Consider the following 25,591-nt stretch of genomic DNA (forward strand, 5'->3'; position numbering starts at 1 on the left):
ATCGTGATGTTCCTTTCGGCCCAGCATTATCATAGTAAACTTAAAATTATTTTGCATTTGTACTAAAGGTTTTTATCTTATTTATTTTTTAAATTATTTTTCACTTTAATTTTAACTTTTATGTATTTTTTAATTTTTAATCTTCCTTTACTTTTTTTATTGAATTTCTTCAGTAGCTCCTGTTTTCTTTAATGTTTTATTTTAAATTCAATTTTTTTTTTGGATTGCTTTTACTTTTATTTTTTTTTAATTTTACTTTTATTTTTTTATTATGCTATGATAACAATGGGCCACCATACAACTGTCCTCAGTACACCGTGCAGAATTTCTGCAGCACTTGACGTTTCATCGTGCAGAATTTCTGCAGCACTTGACGTTTCATCGAGCAGAATTTCTGCAGCGCTTGACGTTACATCGCGCAGAATTTCTGCTGCATTTGACGTTATCCAATGCAGAATTTTAAATAAACCAGGTTATCGGATTTTTTATATATTGTGTTAAAATCATAGACTTTATTGTTCATATATTAAACGTTCAGAGAATTTTGGGCACTTTCACCATGTTTAACAGACCATGCAGTGGAAAATGGAATATTTGTATGGGTAAAATGCCTTGACATTTAACTGTCCGTGGAATTAAACAAAGTTTTGCCCTTTTGAAACGACCCTTTTCCTTCCTCCGTGAAAATCGAAGTCTTTCTGGTGCTATCATTTATGAGACATTTCCTTGCTTTCTGCCTAGATAGTGCCACTTTGAGGTCACCCTCCCTCTAGGTCTTTAAAAAAAAGGTGTTATTCGACGTATTTTTGCGGAATGGACACTAATTTTACTCCTAAATAAGCCATTTTTGGCGGAAAACGCTATTTTGGAAAACACAAAATAGTTTGGAAAGCTTTGTTTATAACTAATTAGTTTTTTGTATTCCATTCTGTGCACATTTTTATCAAAACAGAAAACCATTCACCTAAACCCAACACTCTATTACATCAATAAAAGAATGATTACGTACTCTTCATCAAATAGCTTCTGCTTTGCGGGTGACCTCTGGGCGTCCTCTTTGGGTCTTTTAACTGCTGGTAGACGTGGCTTTTGAGGCGTGTTGTCATTGGAACTTAGTCCACTTACACTGGCGATTAATTCTTCGATGCTGTTATCCTGTTATATTAAAAAAAAAATTAAGGTCGATTTCTGCCGCTCTCTCCAACAGCGGCTGGTAATCGAGCCTAAAAGAACCTACAACAATGACTTTTTACAAATGATATCTACACAACATTCTTTGGTTCAGATATATTTTTGTGTGTCTAAAAATTCTGCAATCTTAGCGGACAAATATACGCATTGACGTTGATTTCTAAATTTCCTTTCCATGCACGGCTTCAAGCTACTAATAAAAGCAGAGCTACTTATTTCAATAATTAACCATAACGGGAAAAGAGGATTTTTTTTCTTGGATAAGAAACTCAAAAAACGATCAATTGTGATCATTACGTGATACTGGTCAGCTATCAATTAATTGTGACATGGATGTCCACAGAGGTGCCTACAGTAATGGTGCTTGCTACTCTATTATTTTTGAAGGTATGGGGATGGCCGCACGGACCAACAGACGGACGTAGGAACAGTCACGTGACAACCAAATTTTTCAGATCGATGGGTTGCCTAATTTTCTTAAACATTGACCAGTGTTCTTCGGCGCGCAGGATTGTGCAAATAGGTTCTGGGTAAGAGGGTGCAACGTAAATTAGTGATCACCTAGGTGATGTAGGAATCAAGGAGGAAGAATATTGGGACAGTCGTTTTGTTCTGTGTTCAGTTTCGTCAGTCAGTATACAATCACTTACTGATGAAATACGCTGTCTTTTCCGGGTGGGTTGTTTAAGGGGCGAATCGACCTCCATGCCATCGTCGGAGCTTATTTCAACCACACTCTGATCACTAATATCTGCAACCGTCGTCTTAATTTCCTGCTTGCTCTTCTAAATTAAAAAAATGCAAGGCCTGTCTAGGTAAAGTGTTGAAGTTCTGTATCTTCTAGTTAAAAACGCGAATAAATTCCTCCTACATACCTTTAATGACTTGTCTTTTGGAGTTTCCTTTTCTTCAATTATTTCAAGATCCGATCCATAAGAGGATGTGTCATCGGATATTTTTCGTCCTCTCCATAAACTCGTCCCGGGGTTGTATTCTTCTGTGGATTCCCACCATTCCATCTCTTGATTTTTTCGTCCTTTGGGTGTCTGAAATTAGACACAACAGAATGAGTTTCTTAGTGTATCTACCGCTAATGACGTTTATTTTATCTCCGCCTCGCCTCTTCCCACTTCCACCAAAAAAAAAGGCAGAACCAAAACGATTACGTGGTTAGAACTAGATGAGTCACCCCGTTAAAATTGTACCTTTGTTGTCGTTGTCCTTTTAGCTTTGAAAGTTTTACCGGAGGATGTTTTAATTTCTTGAGCACTTTGTTCCTCTTTGATTTTAGGGGGAAAAACTACGAGTACGTGGCTCAGAATTTCCCTTGGAAGATCTCGCCGCCGTTGCATAGCTTGATGCCTGAAACAAATGTGAGAAGGTTGAGTAAGTCAGCAATACTGTGACGTCCTGAATATAACCCAGGGACCAAAAAACTGTATGAAATTTAAACAGATCTTAGCGAGTTAGTTGCAATGTTAGCCTGACTGATTGATTATTTGTTTGTCAGAAATTGCGTATCACAGGTCAAATATGAACATGTGCCCAAGTTGTGAAACGAACCCAGGCACATCTGTTTACATTATGTATAGCACATGGAAGTAACCAATCCCACCCTTTGCTTGAGCTTCAATGGGACGTAGTGATTACCACTGTGTCCGAAGTAAAGAGTGCCAACTGAGGGACCCAACTGAGGCTCCACAACTTTAACGAAATTGTCATCCTGTAAAATAAAATGTAAAGAAAACAATTTATTACTCCTTAGTTAAAAACTTAATTTCGTTTTCTGAAAGCAATGGAAACAAACGTGAAACATTGGATGACAACAATTATTTACCCCATGCACTGTAATAATCATGATCTTGTAGTGCATCACATTTGCAAAGGCGCTAATCACTAAAGAATTAGCATAATTCTTTTCCAGGATCTTCAACGATTCTGACCACACAGCAGGCACCTTTTCACCACCCATATCGACGTCACACAAGAAAGCCAAGCGGTCATTTCCCTGGTCCTATTATGAAAAAAAAAAAAAAAAAATGTCACAAAACCTCGTACAAGAGACGGCTTTTCAGGTGGTTTCAAAACTTTAAACTATTCATTTTTCCTTAAAAAAAATGTCTGCCCAATAGTCTTTAAGTGTGCGCAGTGAGAAAAGTGTGATGCCCAAAACGTTGCTTTTCAGATGCTCTGTTACGAACATTGTGACAAATATACATGCAGCTCGTTTAAAGTGAACCTCTGAACTGGGAGGCAAGGAAAATTAGGCTTAAGAATAAATACACGTTAAGGAAAAATAATGAGCCCTGGTGTACAATGAAAAAAAAAAAGACTTGGATTAGGGCTCAATTAAGGAAAATGATGTAAAAACTAAGTACAAGAAAAATATTTCATTTCATTCCGTTTGTTTTTAATACTCTTATTAACCGGGCGTCGCTTATGTCATCATCTGTTGTCGGTCACGCAGTCACTTATACACCGAATGCAAATATGGCGGACCACTTGGGAGGACTGGGTCTAGTTGCGCGAAAGCGAGGCTAGTGAGGCCTCGAGTTTGTTTTGACAACGCGTCCTTCGAGTCCATCGAGTAAGTGTTTTGTAGTCGTTCTGTTCTACGCTTTTCGATATGGTTACGAGTTGTTGTGTCCCTGAATGCAATCAGAAAGGAAAGAAGACGCCCACAGGAGAGAAAGTTTCTTTCTTTGAATTCCCACGCACTCCTACGAGGAGAAAACAGTGGATTCACGCAATTCGCCGTGAAGAAGGAAAGGATTTTAAGATCGTCGATGGAACAAAAGTTTGTTCCCTTCATTTTAGGCGAGAAGATTTAAGAAAATCATTCAATGGACGGGCTTATGTGGTTCCCGGTGGCGTTCCAACCAGATTTTCGTTGTCAGTTCCATCTCCAAGGAAAAGAAAAGCTCCTCCAGAAAGACATCCTCTGCCTCAGAAGAAATTATTTTCAACAACGTCTGCTTCCTCTGATCACACCGAGTTACATGTAGTGAGCGAAACAGATATCACGGCGGAATCACTTTCCGAGTCGACGGCAACTGCCTCTAACCGAAATACTGAGCCAAACGATACTTGTTCGGAGTTAAATGTGCCAAAAAAGATCGAGGAACTGGAAGAGGAGGTGTTAAAACTTCGACAGGAAAACACTGAGCTAAAAAAGAAATTGGACGAGGTAGAGAAACAGAACGAGGCTATCTCGGCCCGACTATTTTCTCTGGAACGCTTTATATCAGACGCTGACATCAACTTTTATACTGGCCTTCCAAATTATGCTACTTTCCTCGCCTTATTTAACTTTTTGAACCCGGGTGAAAATGGAGAAAACATTCGTCCAAGAAGCACCTTAAAAGATGTGCCAGAGGATTTTTATGATGTGGACTCTGATGATGAAGAAAACATTTCACCTGCAAAGAAAGGACGCCCGCGAAAACTCAAACCAGTTGAAGAATTTTTTATTGTCTTATGCCGCCTGAGAAGAGGCTTTTCAGAGCGCCATTTAGCTCACTTGTATGGTGTTGCCCAGTCCACCATAAGCAGGCTTTTTGTGCCATGGATTAATTTCATGTATCTGAAATTTGGCCAGGTTTGCATCTGGCCTCCTAAGTCAGTTGTTCAGGCAACTATGCCTGCAGATTTCAAAGAAAAATTTCTCTCAACGTGAGTCATTATTGACTGCACAGAGGTCTTTTGTGAAATGCCAAGCAGTTTGCTTTTGAACTCTGAACTTTTCAGCTCGTACAAAAACCATGTGACATTGAAAGGACTTGTCGGTATTGCACCAAGTGGAGCTATTACATTTTGCAGTCAACTTTATACCGGCAGCATCTCTGACCGCGAAATTGTTTTACGAAGTGGATTTTTGTCGCAATCCTTTGAAGATGGTGACTCTGTTATGGCAGACAAGGGATTTCAGATACAAGACATCCTGCCCCTTGGTGTGGATCTGAATATCCCACCCTTTTTAGGCAGTGATGCTCAAATGTCTGCCGAAGATGTTGTTAGGACACAGCAGATTGCAAGTCTTCGGATTCACGTCGAAAGGGCCATCAACAAGATAAAGAACTTCCGAATTTGGAATGGAGTTGTTCCTCTGAGTTTATTTAGTGTCGTTAACCAAATGTGGACTGTTTGTGCTTTCCTGTGCAACGCTCAGGATCCACTCATATCTAATGTCACATGATCTGCTTATGTTCATTGTTTTACTAAGCCAATGTTGTTGTTTTCATTTATCTTTAGTTAAAATATTTTTCAAACCAGTTTTGTTTTTGTCACTTTTTGTGTTTAAAACATGATATTTAGAAACATACAAAATCATAAATCAAACTGGTTTGAAAAATGCAAAACCAAAATTAAATATGAACCACAACAGTAAAATTGACTTGACGGCAGGGCTAGTTATAACACTTAAATGTCCTGCTAACCTAAAAGTTTAGCATTTGCACAATGTCTGAACAATAACAAAACACTATAGACCCATGATGTTACATGAAACACATAAATATAAACCTAAGGTGGGAATGGGGGGGGGTGCTTCATTAGGGCTTATGGTGGACATGCAGCCAGCCTGTGTATGGCTTTTAGGGATTGTTTTGGGTTAAATTTCTTAAGCAGGGAACCAAAATCAGCATTCTGTCTGAAAGTCTGCAGGGTGGGAAAGTTTCTCTTCTTAAACATGGTCAGATTTCGAGTGTCTGAGCCACACCTCTCAACCCAATGATACATGGAGTACCCCCCCCCCAAGAATCCAGAGCCTCATGAACCTAATGATTGTATAACAGTAGTTAATTGTTTTGATGTTTAAATGTCCCAAATAGGGGCTCACCATGTAGTAAACATGCATATAATAATAACAGTGACTTTGCCTTATGCTCTTGGTTCTCTAGCTGCTATAGCTAGGAAGTGTTTAAAATAATGCAGTTTCAATGTGTCCTTTAAATTGTTCCAAAATTGCACGTCAAATGGAATTCGCTCGATGCTCATTCCCTTACTGGTGTAGACGATGAAATCGCACCACTTTGCCCCGGTCACACCCATCAGCCCTTGCACTTGGACATAGTATTTATGGGTGCGTTTAAGTTTAGGCTTTCCATCGACTTCTTCCATGAAAAAGCTGCTATCAGAGCATGCATCCAGTGGGGTGACTAAGTATTTGGTTTCTGGGCACTTGACCTCAGAAAGACCAAATTGATCAGAGCATCCAGGATCAATAACCTTGCCATCTGGTGATGCACCCAAGTATGGGGCATCCATACTTATTACAAGTCCTGACTTAAAAACCTTCACTGACTTGTTAATAGAGGACATATATGTTTGGTATTGTTCTAAGGCAATTGGCTCATATTTAAGTCCATGATTAGTATATCTTGATGAAAAAGGCTTTGGATTTATAAGATTTTTTACTAAAGATTCATGGTTTCTTTTTCTGTCCCGTATAAGACAAAATTGGAGGCAGTAAATCGGAATTTCCTTTCCAACTTCCATTCAGGGCACTCTGATTGGCTGCGTGTTTTAATTTCAATGCGATTCAGTTTATCTTCATCAACTTGCAGATCCTTTAACAGTGATTTTTCTGCTTCTGAAAGATCAGCAGGTATCTCAAACTGTTCATTAGACTGACTTGATAGGGGAAATCTTGGATATGTCACAATATGCTCACCATGGTTGGCAGGGTTTGCCCTTGGGATAGACGTGATGTCACAAAACACTTTGAAATTATCTTCGGTCACTGCAAGTTGATAGCTAGCATACGAGCCTTGTGGACTTCTGCCAAATTTGGTTTCTACTAAGGGAATAGAATCAGCCTTTGGGGTCATAATCTGTGCTAGGGCCATATTTGGGTTCAATTCTTTCAAGGTTGCCAATAGTTTCTCTTCATCTGCCTTTTGCCCCCGTATATTATTCCTTACCTCATATAGCGTACATCTGACACCAGGTTCTCGAGCTGATGATCTGGGCTGCTCCAGGTAGGTCTTTGCTACAAGCACCTCCATTGCTGGTTGTGGATTTATAGAGTCTCCTCTTCCCTTCCTATGCCACCTCTGTAAAGAGGAAGTACATGCTTGCTTTGGCTGCATGTCTTCTTCGTTTTCAAGTTCATGGACAGTTTTACATTCATATAATGAGAATTTGCAAATCTTCACCAAGAGTGCTAATATATGGTTACAAAAACCAACCTTCCCAGCAACGCAGGAACATGTAGCATGTTTCACTTCCCCACTTAAAATGCACAATGCGACTTTCAAGTTGTGTGGGGCATCATTCTTCCGAAAACTGTGATAGCAGTGAGACCGGAAATAAAAGTAGTTGTCATCGCTTGCTGCGGAGATACCCTTCAAATATTTGTCATTCAGAAAAGTTGTCGCTTTCCGAATACTCGTTGGCACTGAATGGGCTTTACTTGTCGGATCAATTCTTTTTCCAGACTTTGAAATGTGGTCATTCATTTCAGCGCGGGTAAAAAAGGGCATCCGCCGTATGTCTGCAGACCAGCCATCTGATGGGAAACTCAAAGGATGCTGAGTTGCGGCAATTCCGGAGTTGTCATTGTTTTTATCCAAGCGTTCCTTGCGCTTTGTATATACGGAGTCAGGATCCGGATCTACTATATTTTGATCACGACCTTCTTTGATATATTCCTCAACCCTAAACAGAAGGGAAGATAAGATCGTTTTTAAACTTTGGTTACCGCAATTGCAATCAAGGCAAGCGAGGCGCGAAATCTCCGCGAATCGGTCGAAGTACGAGCATCCTACCTTTTCACTAATTGTGCTTTTGTTTTCAGTCCTTTCAATGTATCGCCCCTACATTTCAGCCAGAAACGAAGTTCTTCATTTTTTAGCGTGGCAGGCGATCTACCTCGAAGAGAAGCTCCAGGAATATCGTCTTCTGTGAGCGCACGTGAAGCAGCCATTCGTGACGATCAAAACACAGGGAAAAGCCGGCCTCACTGGCTGGCCTCACTAGCCTCGCTTCCACGCAACTAGCCCCGGGCCGCCCGAGAGGTCCGCCGTATTTGCATTCGGTGTATACTACGGTTAAATAACTTACGTCAAACTGATGGTTTCCCAGATAATTAAAAATGAGGTTGTGCAAGATCTCCGACTTAAGTCCCAGTTGAAACGCTGCAGCCCGATAGAAACAGCTTCCATCACCGGGAGGATTAAAAGCAATTTCAAATCCTTCTTCTTCTATCCTCTGTCGAAGTTCCATTTCAATTTACATTTTCTAACAAACCCGAAAAAGTAAAATTTACTGTTGACAAAAAAATACTTTTACATTTCGCAATGTTAACCTCGTCTGAGGCTGTGCTGAAAATGTTCAAGAAATGGAACTAATACATTAAAAATACATATATCCGAATCTCACTTACCTCACTTGAATGATTTCAGAAGTAAACGCCAAAAAAAAGTACTTTCTACCTCTCCTGATAATTTGTTCCGACTGGAAGGAAAAAAACCCACTGCACCTCTTTGGTAACGTGCCAAGGAAGAACGCGGTAAAGGAATGGGCTCTAATATATACTTCTGTCCGAGAGAAACTGGGTTTGAAAACAATCAAAAATGGCGCATGGACTCATGAGTAAGTAGTATTGTACGATATATTTTACATACATGTTAATTTTTTATTTGATATATTTTTATTTTTCATTTTTCATGGCTCGCAACCTGGCTTGCATGACTCGCATGGCTCGCACCCTGGCTCGCATGACTCGCTGGCTCGCACATTAGGCAGACCCTTGTCTTTCGTTCAGCGCCTTGCAAATTTCCTCCCAGGCTTTGCGGCTATCTTTGCTTTCCACTTTTTCAATATTGTCAGCCCAAAGCTGCAATAGAACTTTTTCGTCGGCGAAACTCCATCTCTCCCTTTGATTGGACTTCTTTGCTTCACCTGAGGCAGCTGAAGGGACTGGTGATGGCTGGATTGGCTGGCGATGTTCAAAAGCCCGGTCAAAAGACGGCTGCGAGCTCGAGGTCGAAGTCGATGGCTGCGAGTCTTGGGGAAAATCTGCGAGCCAAAGGGTGCGAACAATCCATCCCCATACTGCGAATAACCAGGTGAATAACGTAAATTCGTAAACTGGTATGGGTTGAAATTCGCCATAATAAAACGTTTGAAGAGAAAACCGGTGACTAAAATTTTAACCCGATAGCTGTAGCGAGCAGTGCACACGTGTTGTCTTTGCAGAATTGCAAAACTCCAATTTTTGCCCGTATTTCAGATTTGATTGACGTTGACGACAGAAGAAAAACAAAAAATTGTTATTTTAAGGCCAGGATATGACCTGCTTTGAGGCGGGACATCGGCTTGTTTGATCTTTAGGTCCTTCGGACATAGTTATGTCTGGGCGCGACATAAGGGTCGCACTTGTCGCAAGCATGCGATGACAGATTTTATGTCCAATGTAAACACCAAAAGCACTAGTGCGACCCCTGCCTAAGTTCCTTTAATTTCTTCTCTACCTTATTACATGAAATTTTCGCGACATGTTAATTTCGCGAATTTCGCGATTTGAAAAAAATCGCGAAAATGAAGTGACGCGAAAATTAAATGTCGCGAAAATAACATGACGCGAAAATGAAGTGACTCACTATATGTCGACAATTTAAAAAGTGACTTTATTACACTATAAACGTTCATAACAATAACTATTCTGAAGTAATGTTCTGGTCCTCTTCATCACTACTGCTTTCCGTCTCCTCTTCATGATCAGGCAGCACATCTTTTGTGCAATCCTCAAACTGTCCATTCACTGGCTCCTTGTAATGCTGTTCTACCAGTTGTTTGAACCTTTCAATTGCTTCAACGTTCTTCGTAGATGCGCCTCCATTCTTACTGTCGCCTCTACTGGAATCTCCAAGCCTCCTTGTATGAGTGGCGATCGTCGAAAGTGTGCGTCTTTTACTGTCACGAAGACATCTGCGCCTCTTGAAATAAATCTTGTTAAGCGACTGATCTCACGTGGTAAATGACCGAGTGTTACATTCGATAGTCGTCCAGGAAGCAATTTTGTCGCAGCTATTGCGTATCGATCGTGTTGGTTGTTTCTTTCATGGATGCAGGAAAGAACGTCTCCAACCTTAGGTTTCCAAATCTCTTTATAAACGTGAAAGCCTCTCAGGCCGCAGGGAAAGGAATATTGGAGAGTACCAGAAACTGAAGCCATCACCAAAATCAAAGTGTCTTACTCTAGCAGGGTTCAAGGTTTAAACATGTAAGGTATTTCCGGTTTTTTGACAGCTGACGATCACATATCCCTGCCGACCACGTGAAATCATTGTGCATTTACAGTATTCTACAACTACACGTGTTTTCTGTAGAAATTACACATGAGCGTTCGTCTACTACCATTACATGTCTTTGTTTCAGTTCGGCTTCTCTCTCAGTAGAGAAGAACCTTCGCCTGAAGATTCGGTGGAGGTAGAAATACTTGAATCACATATACCGAGGCAGGAGGATACAAATTTAGGAGTGGTTGAACACAGGGAAACCGCGGCCGCAGTTGTAAACCTTTCAAGACCCGCCGAGATTTCGCAACCAAATCAACATCCTAAGAGAAATAGGGGAAAATATTTTCAATACAGCGGCGAGGATCGCGTAAAAATTGGGAAGTTCGCAAGTGAAAATGGAAACAAAAAAACCCTACGCTTTATTGAAGAATTTCCAGGCTTAAAAGAAAGCACAGTGCGTGCCTTTAAAAAGGCATTTCGAGAGGAACTTTCTGCGCAAATAAGACAAGGAAACGTTCAACTGGTTACGTCCCTTGAAACGCAGAAACGTGGGCGACCACCGTTCCTTCTCGAGCAGGCACAACAACCAAGCCACCAGTTCCAAGAGGAGTTTACGACGAATGCAAGCTCACTTACCTGTCAGACATTGACAATTGCATCAAGCAACACAATATTCCACCAGAACTTTTCTTAATGCTGATCAAACACCGAGTTCTTACGTATCAGTGGGTCGAATGACCATGGCAGCAACAAACTCTCAGTCTGTACCAATCAAGGGTTTGACAGATAAGGGTAACATCACTCTAACATTTGTGATTTCTTTGTCTGGCGAATTTCTCCCGTTGCAAATTATATACCAGGGTAAAACTAAGGCTAGCCTTCCTCGGAACTTTAGTTTTCCCAAGAGCTTTTGTGTCAGCCAAAACCCAAAGTACTATTCAAACGAGGCAGAAACAATAGGCCTTATTGATTCTGTAATCAATCCCTACGTGGTAAAGAAACGCAAGGAACTTGGCCTTCCACGATCTCAAAAAGCGCTTCTTATCTGGGATGTCTTCAGAGGTCAGAAATCGCAGAAGGTTTGCTCGAAGCTCTCCTCGCTGAATATAGAAGTCATTTCTGTCCCAGCTAACATGACACATTTTTTTCAACCCTTGGATCTAACGGTCAATGGACAGGCCAAGAAGTTTTGCAAGAACAAGTTCGCCACGTGGTATTCCGCAGAAGTCCAGAAACAAGTGGATAGTGGAATCAATTTTGAAGATGTCGATGTTGATCTCAAACTATCGGTCCTTAAACCAATCCATGCCACTTGCTTGGTAGAGTTGTATAACTTTTTCACCAGCACTGAAGGAAAGGTTTATGTTTTGAAAGGATGGGAAAAAGCCGGAATAAAGGATGTTTTAAATGGAAAAGAAGTGCTACCCCCTGTTGATCCGTATCAAGACATTTACGCAAACGATTAAATGGCATCAGTCGTGCAACTAAACGGCAACATTTTTTTCCTCGGAGTTAGCAGAAAGGAATATTTAATGTAATGGATATTAAGGTCAATTGACCAGTAATAACGTGACTTGCATTCAAGCATGGGCAGGTACATACCGTGCCTTCTAGACGCTGTGAGAACATCTTTCTTGTTACTGTTTCCATAATCAGCTGCGTTTCTGTTTATTTGGACATTGTTGATTAAGTTGTTTGATCAAATTTTCAAGGACATGTAAAATAACATTGACAAAGAAATAAATTGTGTCTCACTCAAAAACGCGAAATTAAAGTGAGTCAAAATGCAAAATTTTCGCAAAATCGCGAAAATAAGGTGTCGCAAAATATGCGACTCTCCAAATCGCGAAATTAACATGTCGCGAAAATTTCATGTAATAAGGTATTTTATAATTGTTTGGCATCTGTTTTGTTTTCGTGGCCAACTCACGCCAAGCCTCATTTGAAATGTTGAATCTATCTTTAATTTAGATCCACATATTACCGTCATCCAAATTTTCATCTGTCAGCTCCGTTGAGTCATTGTCCTTTTAGTGGAAGCTCGTTTTGATCAATCAAGGAAAATGTCTCGTACTGTTGAGTTTCGCCATTGAAAACTTCCACTTTTGTGGCAATAAAATCATACAATCCAAGGAAGGATAGTGTTGCCTGACAGTTTTCCTTCATCTGTTGTCGAAGACGTGACTGATGCGGTTTCGTATAATCGGTGAATTTTTTCTTTTTGTCCGGCCCTCTCTTTCCATCTCTCTGCAGTTTTGCAATTTTACGCGCTAGAATCTTAAATTTATTTTTGTAGTTTTTTTCCTTCTTCTCTGTCTTCTTAAGTACCTGTTTGAGTTTCTCTTCTACCTTTAGCCTTTTCGTCTGTTCATCTGCAAGGGATGCTTCCAGCTTTCTCTTTTGTCCACGCAAAGCCCTGTTCTCCTGGTGTAGCTGACATGCTTCAATTTCATTATAAAATACCTTGAATGAGTACGTTTCTTTCTGCCATTTTTCTTCAGGCTTCTTAACATGGCGACCGCCTTTTTGACCTGCTCTCTTCAATGCCGAGAGAAAAAGCGAAATTATCTTGAAGACATTAATAATACGACTGTTGATGATTACACCTCTTAGCGCAGACTCTTCAAGCGGACTCGGTACTTAAGTCGTCGATTTTCCCTTCTAGTTCTAGTTCCTTACAGACTGTATAGATGAGGTAGCTACAAAACAAGACGGAAAGGCTCTTTAACACAATGAATCTTTGAATAAATTAACGAAGCTTGAATGGATAATTTCTTGTTTATTTCGTACGTAAATGAAGGGACATCTCCGGGTTCTGCTCGCTCGAATTCCTCATCTATCGCACTCAAGCTGTTTACAAAGGTTAGTAGCAGAAACAGAACCAAAGCGTTGACTTTAAGGGAAGGTACGTTTTTTCTTTGGGGGGGGGGGGGGGAGGGCTGGGGCCTCAGAGGGGAGGGTCATCAGTGCAAGTGAGCACCAAAGGGGGAGGGCCATACCCTCTTTTTCAGCTATTCAAGGGGAGGGTCACACCTTTTCCAGAATTTTTAATGGGGATTTTTGTGATGTTATTTTCCATTTTTCTTTAACAGACTAAGTTTTTTCTTTCCAACTTGTTTCTTTTAATTCGGTGCAGGTACTAGTTTTACAAGGTTACTGGGTGTCTACATGTATATTATTCCATGGCACATAATTTTCTCGGAGTACTCGTGTCCTTTTGCGTCCATATCGTGACGTACTTGACTCGGGTATGGTTTCTTGTTCCAGCTGTTGTCTATCCGCTGCCTGATCTCCTGAGTCATTAAGCTCTGAAGAGTTACTAGAAGATCCTACAATGCCCTCTACCCTGTCGCTGTCACTGTCACTGTCAGACTCTGGATTTGAGTCAGAGGCTAGCGGAATGTTTGTCTGTTTTTCCTGCACAATTGAAATCAAAATCTTACTGCCAATATGAGCCTTCACAACCATCATCTCCAAATCTCCATGATTTATTGCACAGTCTTCGTCATTCGGAGTTTCTTCATCAACGTTTAAAATTCTTGTTTTAATTGACTTTTCATTTTCTGCGTAGCGTTGGCATTTGCGTTTATCGGCTTTACGGCGATTCTGCTTCTGCTTTCTCGACTTTCTTTTGAGAGCATTTCCTCGGCGAGGGAAAATTCTTTCAACTCGTTGTTTAGCCTTTTGTAGTAGCTCCAAAGCAAAATACAAGCAGAATGTCGAAAAATGTTCTGAGGTTTCTATGGCATGGAGTATACCATGTGGTAGTGAGGGGAGGGTCGCACTTATTGTCAGTCACCTAAATGTGGGGGGGGGGGGGGGTCAGAAGTTTTTTAATCAAAACATGAGGGAGGGCCAACACTTTCTTTTGGAAAAAATACCAAAATTCCCCAGCCCTCCCCCCCCCCCTTAAAAAAAACGTACCTTCCCTAAGGCCCATTTGCCAGGCCGAAACTTAACCGTATGCTAATAAATTATACATCAAAATACGCGGAATTTATTATTCTTTTCGAATTTGGCGGTAACGCGCAGATAAGAGCATGCGTTGTACAAAACTCGGCCCAGAGTCTTTCCCCAATCTCGAAAAATGAAGTCAAAGCTTCGTAAAATATCGCAAGTCAGCAACACGAAATATTTATTTGCCAGTACAAGATTATTGTTTACCGGTATAATTTTCACCTCTACGTAAAGCCTAAAGATTTTACTTTTTATAATCTGGAGGTAACAGAACGATGACGTTCTTTAAACGAAAGAGAGAAAGCGAAATCCTCTAAAATTCGCAGATTCTTTAGTCAGTCGGGTCACAGCGGGTGTTACGCAATATCCGATAGAGCCTTTTGTTAAGCGTGACTTTCATATGTTTACTTTGGCCCCCTTAAACTTGGCATGTAGTGGATCAATTTGACACATTTTGTTTAGCTCATTAATAACAACTGTGTTAGGCTGGATCTCTCTCTGTCTGAACTCTAAAACTTCATTTGGGATCCGTATTTGGGGGGTAAAACAGTCCTTGAAGTATTCTTTAATTCATCCCATGGCACAGTGTAGGGATCAGGGACTGGTGATAAGTCTGAGTTGGCTTTCCGGAGAATAACCGTGCACCCCAGCCATTGCTCGGTCTCTCGGTCTCGGTCACAAGCATTTGACTTTAAACCGATTCGTTCGAGAAAGAGACAAGAAATAAAAGTTTGAGAGAAAAGTTTATTTGTAGTTAGACCATAAGCTTAGGGTTAGGGTTAAAATTAATTAATTCAATATTTTAAAAAGGGAATAAAAATAAATCCATTGGTGTAATCATTCTCCTTCAAAAACAGGAAAGTTGAAATAGAATATTAACTGAGAAGAGCAAGAATGCCGAGGTGATGTCCCTGATCCAGTGGTGATGTCTCGCAAACGCAATAATTCAGATGGGAGCCTCAAAAAAGCGGAACCAGCCAAAGGACTGCGAAAGGGGATATTGAGGGCTCCAACACATTGAGGGAGAGGATAATACATCCCATGAGAAACGTCAGCTGGATGCAATCATAAGCAAAGAAAAGAGGTATCCCTTGTTGACTCGAAAGATGGACCTCACGTATTATACCTGACTAAACAACCAGTTCCACTACTTGAGATCAAGGGTAAATACCCTTTTCTTTTTGATCAAAAAGCGGTAGGTGCTAATCATTTCTCCAGAATTATAATGTTAAATATTTTCGTATTTACTTAAAAAATAGTTAATGATAATTTACAGGGGATATCTTTAGTTTTCAAAGAGCTCCACAATATCAGATTCAGTAAATGTTTTTGTCACTGTTCGCCAAATTCTTGTTCAGGAACACTCAAAGCCACAATCACGGATTCCATTTGTTTGATTTTTACCTGATTCACACTCCGACTGCGACTCGGATGTTCGCGAGAGCCGGCCAAAACAGATACAAAAGTTAAAGGAGGATGTTATCAGACGAAAACAAAGTTTGTGTCTACTTATAAATAAAGAGAGGTTTTCTAAAAGGAGGTCCCAATACATTTATCAGGACCGGTGGGCTGTTCAGCCCCACCTGTCTCTTTTTGTGAAGCAATGATTTTTGTGGTGCGCTGAGGTACCGCGGATTAGCTGCGGTTATTTAGCCGCGATTAATGGCCGAGATCTAAAACTGTTGCTTGGCTTTTAAGGGATGTCACCTTTGAACTGTTGTCAGCATTTTTCCATCTGTTGATTTTTTTTTATTTTGAATTTTGACACAGGAACACAATCACAAGCAGCTGGCCAAAGAGGATTTGGTGATGGTAATCCCGATCAGTTCAAATCAGGATAAACACATGGAGGAAAAGCAAATTTAGCCGATAAAGAGGACTTTCCAACGGAAACGATTGTGTTAGCTGTATTATTTAGTGGAATCTGGTTTCAATATTCTTGCATTGGTGCACCTTAACAAGACTAGCTTCCTGTGGAATCCACGCGTCTCTACAAGGCGATAACGTGCTTGTAGCTCAGTTTTGCTTATCAGTATATTGTAACCAGACAAACAGATAGGAGGATATCTTTCAGCCTTTGTCAAGGCCGGAAGCGTGACAAACTCCTGCTCCTTAATGTTATGGATCTTGTGTGTGTTTGTGTGTGTTTGCCAGCTACGAGGATGGCTTAGCCTATTTTGAACAACTTCACCAGCTTCTTTTCACGACTAGTGTTACCTCCGCATCTAAATGAGTTTTGAATGAGCAATTATAGGTGGAGTGGTGTCTTAACAACAAGCTCAATTTCTGTGTTATTGATCAACCCCGGGGCTGATAAACTCCAGATCTACTTGACTTGCACAGGAAACTGTTCTCTTGTTGAGGTTTCAGCACAATCGTGAACCGAAAATCTTTGGTCAAAAGGTGCCCTCCTCAACAAAAGGCAAGCCTTCGACAGTTTTCCCCTCCTTCAAGACGAGTTTTCGTTCAAAACGTAGAACATTAAGGTTGTTTCTCTAAATTACTTTCTATCTCGTTGAAAATCTTTGCTGCAAATATGTGATTTTGACGCACTTTTTATCACAAAAAGTGAATTGCAGTAAACAATGTTTCAACATTTTTAGAATGTCTTTTTTATCACTGGGTCCATCGCCATTAAAAGTCCATCACATTGATACAGTGTTAGTGTAACTGCAATAGTCCATTCACTGATATGACGAAAGCTTTCGACAAGTAACTAGAATTGCATTCCACCAAACAGTACAGTTGAAATACGCTGTAACAATTCGATGAGTGCGGTAGCACAGTTGATCTCCCTTTGAACAAAAACACCTTCCTCTTAGAACGCAGAACTTCTTGACAACAAAATTTGTTCACGGTATGATAAATGATCGTAATTTTTTGTCCAAACTGTGTTTTGTTCAATTCTCGAGTCTTCAAATTCAAAATCTTAGGTAACCTGGATTAAAATTCCTTGAGTTTACAAGATTTGACTTTCCTTCTTTCAGAAATCAATTCCTTTTCAAGTGATTGACCGTTCAGATGATATGAAATCATTGGAAATCAAAATTGCCACCTTAAACTATTTAAGAAAAGCAATCTTTGGGGTTTAGGTCAAAGCCAAATTGGTAGGTAGTTAAAGGAGTGGCTTGCATGCACTTAGCGAAAATATTTTCAGAATTATTGTTAATCAGGATAATCCCTGAGAAATAACGGGAAAGAAGCGTTAGCGAATTAGGGATTATAAGAATATTGATGCGTTCTAAGCCGTTTTGAACCATCCTTAGTGAAGGTATAGAGGCTTAACTAAAGGAAGAAGGCAGCTTAAGGGAGTTAATTTATGAAGATACAGTGGTTTTCTAGAAGGTACCATTGAATGGGTGAAGATCGACTACTGACACACTATTTCCGTGCGTTTATCTTAACGTGTATTCTTTAAACTCCGACCAAAAAATTTGGCAAGAATTGCCCAAGCTGGTTAATAACATCCGCCAAAGGCTGCCGATGATAAAAGTGTGGATAGTACTTGACCTCGGCTATATTGCTAGCAGAGAAAATTGAAATTTTATTCTACAAGCAGCGTTGACTTAGATAAACAGCCAAACGAGTATCTTATCAGAAACGCAATACGATAACAGACACAACTATCGACAGAGTGGTATTTCTTCTCGTTGTTGGAGGTTTCAAGGGGAAGTCTGATGAAAATCTGCAATTTGGGATAGATCATCCTCAACTGGTGAAGTTTACAGCGAGTACTCCCATCTGTCGGTGAACGTTTCAGCGATGAAATGTTTTTGACTGCAATTTAGGTATGTTCTTCATCAGCCATATGTTGACTGAACTTTGACTCAAGGCACAGATTTTCCCTAAACTTAAAATCGCTGCAACCCTGTGCAGTTGGCCTCCGGATCAAGAGATAACTCTTGACTAGCTCTGTCTAATCTCTGTTGTGAAGAGTTCAACTTCTGTTTCACTCCTTCATTTCGATGACAAGCGATCCCCTACGAAAAACGTAATATTGTAATTATATGCTGAAGGTTGACAAATTCAGGGACTTCGTACATCTTTTTTCTATTAGATTTAATAATGTTCGTGCGGTAAGGTGATGGCTGCACACGAATGCCGCAAAGATTTCGATTGCAAAGTTGTCTTTTGACTCCCCATTCCTTCCTTACAATTTGAACAGCGTAATCCAATTCATTCAATAAGGAATCTCAGGAGCAGATTTCATAATTTGTAACCTATACACCGTGCTCTCTGCTTAGTGTAAAGTTTGCGATTTAGATCAAATGATAATTATACCACACAGCTGTCTGTCTTGCTGTTAATTCCTCGCAGGAAATAACATCACATCATTATTACATCCACTCCTATTTTTTTCTGCAACAGCTACAATTCAATGAAGGCCATATCTCCAAAAGTAATTCAGTTTTTTGAGTTATTCGGGTAGGCATGTCGTTCAGTTTTTAAAATATAATATATTTAACATAGTGCGATAGAGGAACGTACTAAAGCATTCTTGCGCGAAGTGCCTCAGCTTTTTGAATTAGTAAAGTTGACTTATTCTCATTCTTTGAATAGCATCACCACCCGCCCTCCGGGAAACAATTCAAATTATATTAAGAAATTGTACACAAGCAGGGGCACAAGTAATGCGTTCCTGACACAAGGCATGATATAAAAATATCCCTAAGGTCTATTGAACTGACATGCCAATACTAGCAAGAAAATTGGTTATTACAGCAAACGAACTCCCCTTTGAGAGAAACACGTAACATTAAGCTAAATGAATGCACGCATCTCATGAACTACTTTGCAATTTGCGTTCTTTATCAGCAAAAACTTGGGTTCTTAGCATTAACAAAGGCATATTTACAATGTACAGATGATCAGATCCCAAGAGGATATGATCACAGCAAGAAAATACCAACATTAACACGCTTACACATAATCCCGAACAGAACCCTTGCTTGCTTCGATGGAGGTTGTCATGTAGAGATTTAATTTTCTGGGCGTCGTTTAATGACGTCAACGCTAGCAGGTGGCGTGAAACACCCTCTAATAAAAGGCCCAGATTGGCTGTTTACTTTATTTTTGAAATAAGACACTCACTCTCGAGAGAGCTGTGAAATTGCCATGTTTAATGGGCTAAGTTATCAGGGATTTCATCTAACCTCGTGTTAAGGAGACAGCTAAGAGAAAAATAGCTTCGCTCGTCTTGATCACACGCTTTCAGCTTCTTGTGTTACCTCAAATTATGCCACAGGCCACGATCTCGACACACGCCAGAGAATACCTGATTCTTTCTGTAGCCTCATTTCTCGATGCCTCAAAATGCCAATGTTGGGCAAATTAATTGCTCTTTATAAGTCCAGCTTTTTTTAAGATAAGTTTTGCATATCAAATTTTCAATCGCCACCAATTTTTGCCATCAGGTACTTAACATATTTGAGCGCGAGTCTTGTGTAATAAAATTAAGAAACGAAGAAAATGGATAAAGTTTTTCCATAGCATCTTTTCTCTCTCAGTAAGCACGTAAACGCTACTGATCTCTGTGGCGAAGATAATAGCTTTGGGACACCTGGGTTTTAAGGTTCTCTTAATAGGCTTATTGTGTTTCAACTGTGATTTCAAGCGTGTTTCGCGGTGGCATTGAAAGATATAAATGACTTTTTAAAGGGTGTAACTTTTAGCACTAATGTGCGATTCCTTTTCAATGGTTCATTTAGGCTGAACAGAACTTGCACTGTATTTGTTGACTTTCGATTCGAGGTTTTTAACAAACTTTTTGTCGCGAATTTTTTGGGAAGTTTGATCGTTGCATTCAAGGTTATTTTCGAGTTTCACATCGCTTCGTTTCTTTGCTATCATCACTTAACCGACAATTCAGAGCCTTTCAAGAGACTAACCTCAGCTGATCAGAAACGTTCAGCAAATTATTGATGGATTGAGGGTATCATGTTGTCGATCAGATTCACTAAGTTAGCATATCAAGCTCGCCAACATAGAGATATCAGAGTGGATTATAAGCGTATTCCTATTTCGCAGTGCGGTTAAGATTTGCTGCAATCACATTCAGAAAATTCGATCGGCTTAAATTTCCTGTACGACTCTACCTCACTAAAACCCAACCCATGGTATAATTTCTTGTTTGGGTTTTGAATTCGAATTCGATGCTCGGCACCTGTCTTCTCACTGGTCGAACAAAGCAATTTTGTGAATGTTGATTACAAAAATAAAAGCGAGGAATGTTGTAAAATGTCTGCTAATTAATTATCACTAATTGATAACACCCTCTATTGTCAGCCCAAGTCTGCTGGGCGCCCAAGGGAGCTGTTCAATCCATTATCAAACGCACTCTTGTAAACCTCGTAAACGAACCAATCTAATAGCCAACGAGGACTTCTCTGCGTCGACCAACGAATCTTCCGGTGTGAATCCTCTTAGTGAAGCGCCGCGGCTGGTGTGAGAATCACCGCGTTTCGTGGCCCATTAAAAAAGGGAAAGTACTATGTAAACTCGAAGTATATGTTTTTTGTTATCAAGTGATACAGTACGGAAGCGAATTCTGTCGTCTCCTGTGACAGGCGAACCAAAGTGGGTCAACTTCTTGGCTTTGTCACTCAACCGCTTATCAAACGGAACATCTATTAATAAGTCAAACAGCCAATCACGAGGGTGCATCTAAATTGCGGTCATTAGTTGCTAATTTCAACATAACACAGTCCTTTCAGTTCGTACGCGCACTGGAGACGAGATATATAGCGGTGCACAGAGGCCAGCAGGGATAGATAGTATTCACAATCTGTAGCGAGAAGGTCGATAACGCAAACCGTCTGTCTGTAAACAGCGAAGGAGTCGTTGAAAATGCAACACTGCGAGTGGAATAGAAGTCTCAATGTTTTTCCTCCGTACAATTCATCGTCGTTCTACATTGATGACATACTGAGCACGGGATCGCAGCGACCTCAAGCGTCTATCTGCACTTCAACAATGTGCGAGGTACCAAAACCACCCTGTCTCACCCCAGCGTTTCATCTGGCTCCGCCGCGAACTTACACCAACTTGAGCAGTCCATTCACGCCTTACCATTCCCCGAGGAGTTTCGGTTTCCACGCGCCGACAATACCCAGTGTCTACGAAGCGTACAACGATCACAGTAAGTACAGTGTTGATTGCCGAATTGTCCCGCGGTATCTAAAAAGGTAAACCTCTGCGGCCAGGTCGTATGCGTGGAGTGATCTATTTCGTTTACCAAGATATCAAAATTGCCGATTGACAAGATTGCATTCATAGCACTGTCGATAAAGTTGATTTCTCTGGCGCGTTTGCTCTTAGCAGGGGAAACATTGACAAGATTAGCGTTTTAGCTGGCGTCCCGGCTGGGGTTTCGATAACCACAGTTCTTTCTTTTGGCCGCGAAGTAAGTGATAAGAGCATTAGGTTATTAACTGATTCTTTTCGCTTTTCACTTGGTCTAAACCGTACTCTACCATTTCGCAGTTTACGCTGAAAGACGTTTCGATTTGTTGCCATCTATTCAGTACTGAAAACTCGTGCACAGATGACAGCCGCATCGATTTGTATGAATTCCATATTATCTGTACTTCCTGAAGGCAACTTGTATTTGCCCCAAACTGAGAATTTATCGCATCTAAAATTCCTCGTCTTTTGATTACACCAGGAGCTTAGAGAAGTGAAAATTTGGGAGTAAATCTTAACGGAAATTACCAGCAGCATTCATTCGCACCCAACAGCGACCTCAAGTTAACCCGCAAAAATTTACTTACTTTCTTGCATCTCTAATCATTTCCGTCCGTTGTTCACTTTAAGGTGCCTGGAATCTGTTTCTACCGAAGCCGCAGAAAAAGAAGGGTGGCCAGGTTCGTTTCTCCAACGAGCAAACCATGGAACTGGAGAAGATTTTCGAGAATCAAAAGTACCTCTCGCCACCTGAGCGCAAACAGTTGTCTAAGGTCCTAGGGTTAACAGAGCGTCAAGTAAAAACATGGTTCCAAAACCGCAGAGCAAAATGGAGGCGCTTTAAGCAGGAATCACAGGGCGAGAAATCGGAAAGATTAGAAGCTGAAGAAACAAAGGCCATAGAGAAGACTTCTTCGTAAGTTTTGGGTGCTATTTGGGACTCGTACACACATTAACACATTCAATTCAGGATAGACAGTCCCCGTCTTCAAAGATGTCTGACGCAAAGTTCGATTTCTTTCGAACAATTAGCTAAACTAAATGTTTTGGAACAGAAACTTAAAAGAAGGTTGAAAACGCTGGTTTTACAGCGTTCTAAGATCAAACACTTTGTACCGTAAGCAACTGAACCGTTGAGGATTCAAGGTGACTCGCGCTGGACGTTGAGTGTGAGTTTACGTAATGGCAGAGTAAAAGACAATCACCATGCAAAATTTGGTTCGCGTTTATTTGGTCAACGCTCTCTACCTATTGGACTGTTCCTCCTTTCGTTACAAAAATATTTGATTTGAGTTAGAGAAGAAATTATATGTAAAGCAGTAGTGAGGCAAAGAATTGATTCTAAAGTCGGTTTGGTAAATGTAATCAGTAACAAAAGTATTTTAAACTAGTTCCCTGAATGATAGCAACTAACACGTTAAAGAAGAATCATCTGCCGAGCTTTTGCCAAGTAATCCACGAGCGATAGGAAATTGCCATACGCAAAACACGTTTTGTATATAAAAAGAAAGTTCTCGCAAATTCGGAGGTTTTTTTTTAGTAGTTTCTTTTGAATCCGGTAGCTTTTTCAATAGAGTGTAAAAAGAGGTAAACAATGAATTGAATAGCATGTAATAGATTTGATTTGCAATTAGTCAGTTTTACTAAGAATAAACTCACTGAAACGACAATGTCGTGTGTTTAATGAAGGCTTGTTCTTTTACTCAATAACTTAGCTAGAGATTAAATAACAACCGTACAAAGGGCGGAATTTTCCCGCAAAAAATTTATTGTGCGTTTATTTTAACAGCTGAGGGTATGTTCTTGGTACGCGAAGCGGATTCTTCGGATACTTAGAAAGCAATTTTAAGAGTTTCATGACATGGTATAATTGCTAGCTTTGATATTTGACATTTCCTATGATAAGATTGACACAGTCTTTTAGCGAATTGCGCTCTCATTCCTATTATTGGTACTTTAATTGCTCTATCGACAGGATGTGTGTTTCTGAACAATTTCTTCCTCTCTGTACGAGAAGACCAACGCTATTCCTTTGGCTACTGATAACAAGAGAGTGCTATAAAGCCATTTTCCCCGATCTTTTGACCCAAAACTTTTTTTCAGATCTGCAGCGATGTCGGTGAACATAGCGATTTTCCCGACCATTAACGATTCCTAATTGGTACTGTGTCAGAGGATAGAAAATTATTTGTTTATATTATGGCGACAAGGAGCTCTCGCCTTTGCGATAAAGTGGATTCAATCTATAAATGCTATCTGATGCCTTTCCTCGCCTTGAGTGAAATGTTCCCGTTCTCCACGATCTACACGCTTTTTACGCGATGCTTTTAAAAAAACACCAAGTGAATTGTTTTCATACGCTACGACTGCACGTATGAAATTAATTGAAGAAGCTTTCTTTTTCAATACAAAGGTGTGAAATCCGATGTGATAAAATAATTACCATGGGCTGTACTGTTTGTAAAAGAGACAAAGCCTGTTTTAGAGTTCGATTGCGAAAACCCATTGAGTTCCTTTATGTTCGACGAGGTCGCTTTTTCCCTAATTGAGGAGGGTTTCGATTCTATTGTAATCAGTACTGAATTAGTTATCAATTCGCTGCTTTGCCCACCCTGTATTCACAACAATGGACCTAAAAGACTATTAAACATATCACTTCTATTGTAAACGATTCTGCGATGTCCTCTGTTTGTTCTCTTAGCACGTTTGCGAAACTAAGGAGAAGTACTCCCAAAAAGGTTTCATTCGGAAAGGGTCTGGCTATGAAAATTATACTTAAAGAATTATTTTTACAGCGACGCGACAAAGTTGGTTGCGTGTGTGGCCTTGCCATTTTGCGAGCCGTATAGATAACCCTTGTCACACTTTTCATTCACTGCTTGTAATCCTGATTGAAAATAACCCTAATCAAGATGTACGTTTAAGCCATTAGGCTCTCTCAGAGTCTGTAACTTAACACTAGAGCGTGTTTTCTCGTAATAAAGGACACAAATGCAGATTGTCCACAGATTAACTTGTATCTAATTCGTGTTTGTAGATTGTTTTCAGCCGGGAAGTTTTAGGTCTTCATTGTGCATTAAAAGATTTGACGCGTGAGTATTCTCGCTTTTTTGATCGATTTTCCGGTGTTTTGACGCATTGTATTTTTTCGCCAATTAAACGCCATCTGTTTCCTATACCGAGCCGAAATAAACTAGCATCAAACAAAGCTAGAATACACAGAAGTTTGGCGTGTGTCTTCTTTGAAAGTACCCAACTACTCCTCTTTCTTAGAATTCATTATGTGCTCCCATTAGACAAGTTTATATGCTTCGAATAAAACCTATAGCTTATTATTCGAAGCGTCTTTTCTTTCAACGAAAACTTTGGATAGCGAGATTTTACGATTTTAATACACGCTAAGTTCAATATGAGTTTATTTTTAAGAATACAACGATTAAGGGTAACAAAAAATTATCTCACTCACTTTTGTTCGCATACATACCCAGCCTTGTTTGACTAAGGAATTACTTCATGGGCGGAAAACACTAGCGAGTATATTCAGTATTAATGGTGCTTCAAAGGAAGGGTAGAATTAAAAGCCAGTTAGGATAATTATTGTCTAAAAACCTAATTAAGAAGCTTTTTTTGTCTAACAGAAGCAAGGAAGGTGTATGTTTCACTCCTAAGTTTCATTTGATACTCAACTTTAAATGGCTTTTCAAGTTCCTCAAACTAATTTAGAAAATCAATCAAAAAAAATTTCGTAAATGGTTTGACCAAATGCAGAGCCACTTTAGCCATTAAGTCATATTTAAAGCTAATTCAAAGGAATTTAGGCGAGCGTGTTCTTAAAATGATCAATTTTTGTGATAAACACGAGCTTATCTCCGTCGTAAAAGAATAGAACGAATTTTAGATAATATTCATTAAATGGATGGTATGATTTTAATCTTTCTCTAGCCTTAACAAATCATTCCTTCGATATTTTGTTGTGAAATACCTAATTTAAATTATCACGATTTTGTTAGAAAAATATC

General features: G+C 40.0%; 3 protein-coding genes, 2 long non-coding RNA genes and 2 pseudogenes across 7 annotated transcripts in view; 4 read left to right on the top strand and 3 right to left on the bottom strand.

Moving 5' to 3' along the window:
• LOC149051070 (uncharacterized) overlaps positions 1 to 3,165 on the bottom strand; it is a 63,236-nt pseudogene extending 60,071 nt beyond the window's left edge. Inside the window, exons 1-6 of the transcript XR_016182921.1 lie at positions 3,029 to 3,165; positions 2,807 to 2,914; positions 2,397 to 2,553; positions 2,067 to 2,237; positions 1,842 to 1,976; positions 1,010 to 1,155 (exon numbers count right to left, since the gene is read on the bottom strand). The product of XR_016182921.1 is annotated as an uncharacterized LOC149051070 (transcript). The remainder of the gene's footprint in view (positions 1 to 1,009; positions 1,156 to 1,841; positions 1,977 to 2,066; positions 2,238 to 2,396; positions 2,554 to 2,806; positions 2,915 to 3,028) is intronic.
• A 652-nt stretch (positions 3,166 to 3,817) lies between these two features.
• LOC149051083 (uncharacterized) lies at positions 3,818 to 6,053 on the top strand. Its single transcript, XM_089197493.1, has one exon. The coding sequence runs from the start codon at positions 3,818 to 3,820 to the stop codon at positions 4,865 to 4,867; it is 1,050 nt and encodes a 349-aa protein (XP_089053619.1). The 3' UTR covers positions 4,868 to 6,053.
• Positions 4,901 to 5,386, top strand: LOC149051084 (uncharacterized). The gene has a single exon (XM_089193729.1). The coding sequence runs from the start codon at positions 4,901 to 4,903 to the stop codon at positions 5,384 to 5,386; it is 486 nt and encodes a 161-aa protein (XP_089049855.1).
• A 16-nt stretch (positions 6,054 to 6,069) lies between the features above and the next one.
• LOC149051085 (uncharacterized) lies at positions 6,070 to 8,266 on the bottom strand (annotated as a pseudogene). The gene is made up of 2 exons (XR_016183974.1): positions 7,959 to 8,266; positions 6,070 to 7,848 (listed from the first exon to the last, which is right to left on the bottom strand). The product of XR_016183974.1 is annotated as an uncharacterized LOC149051085 (transcript).
• A 293-nt stretch (positions 8,267 to 8,559) lies between these two features.
• Positions 8,560 to 18,370, top strand: LOC149051086 (uncharacterized). Its single transcript, XR_016183979.1, has 3 exons — positions 8,560 to 9,260; positions 15,248 to 15,585; positions 16,161 to 18,370. It is a non-coding gene; the product is annotated as an uncharacterized LOC149051086 (long non-coding RNA).
• Positions 17,915 to 20,886, bottom strand: LOC113685486 (uncharacterized). The gene is made up of 2 exons (XR_003447570.2): positions 19,315 to 20,886; positions 17,915 to 18,370 (listed from the first exon to the last, which is right to left on the bottom strand). It is a non-coding gene; the product is annotated as an uncharacterized LOC113685486 (long non-coding RNA).
• A 201-nt stretch (positions 20,887 to 21,087) lies between these two features.
• LOC113685502 (hematopoietically-expressed homeobox protein HHEX) lies at positions 21,088 to 23,256 on the top strand. The gene is made up of 2 exons (XM_027203012.2): positions 21,088 to 21,528; positions 22,203 to 23,256. The coding sequence occupies exons 1-2, from the start codon at positions 21,237 to 21,239 to the stop codon at positions 22,490 to 22,492; spliced, it is 582 nt and encodes a 193-aa protein (XP_027058813.1). The 5' UTR covers positions 21,088 to 21,236; the 3' UTR covers positions 22,493 to 23,256.
• Positions 23,257 to 25,591: the final 2,335 nt, after the last annotated feature.

Source organism: Pocillopora damicornis, chromosome 2, assembly GCF_964200805.1.
Source record: "Pocillopora damicornis chromosome 2, jaPocDami1.2, whole genome shotgun sequence".
NCBI lineage: Eukaryota > Metazoa > Cnidaria > Anthozoa > Scleractinia > Pocilloporidae > Pocillopora > Pocillopora damicornis.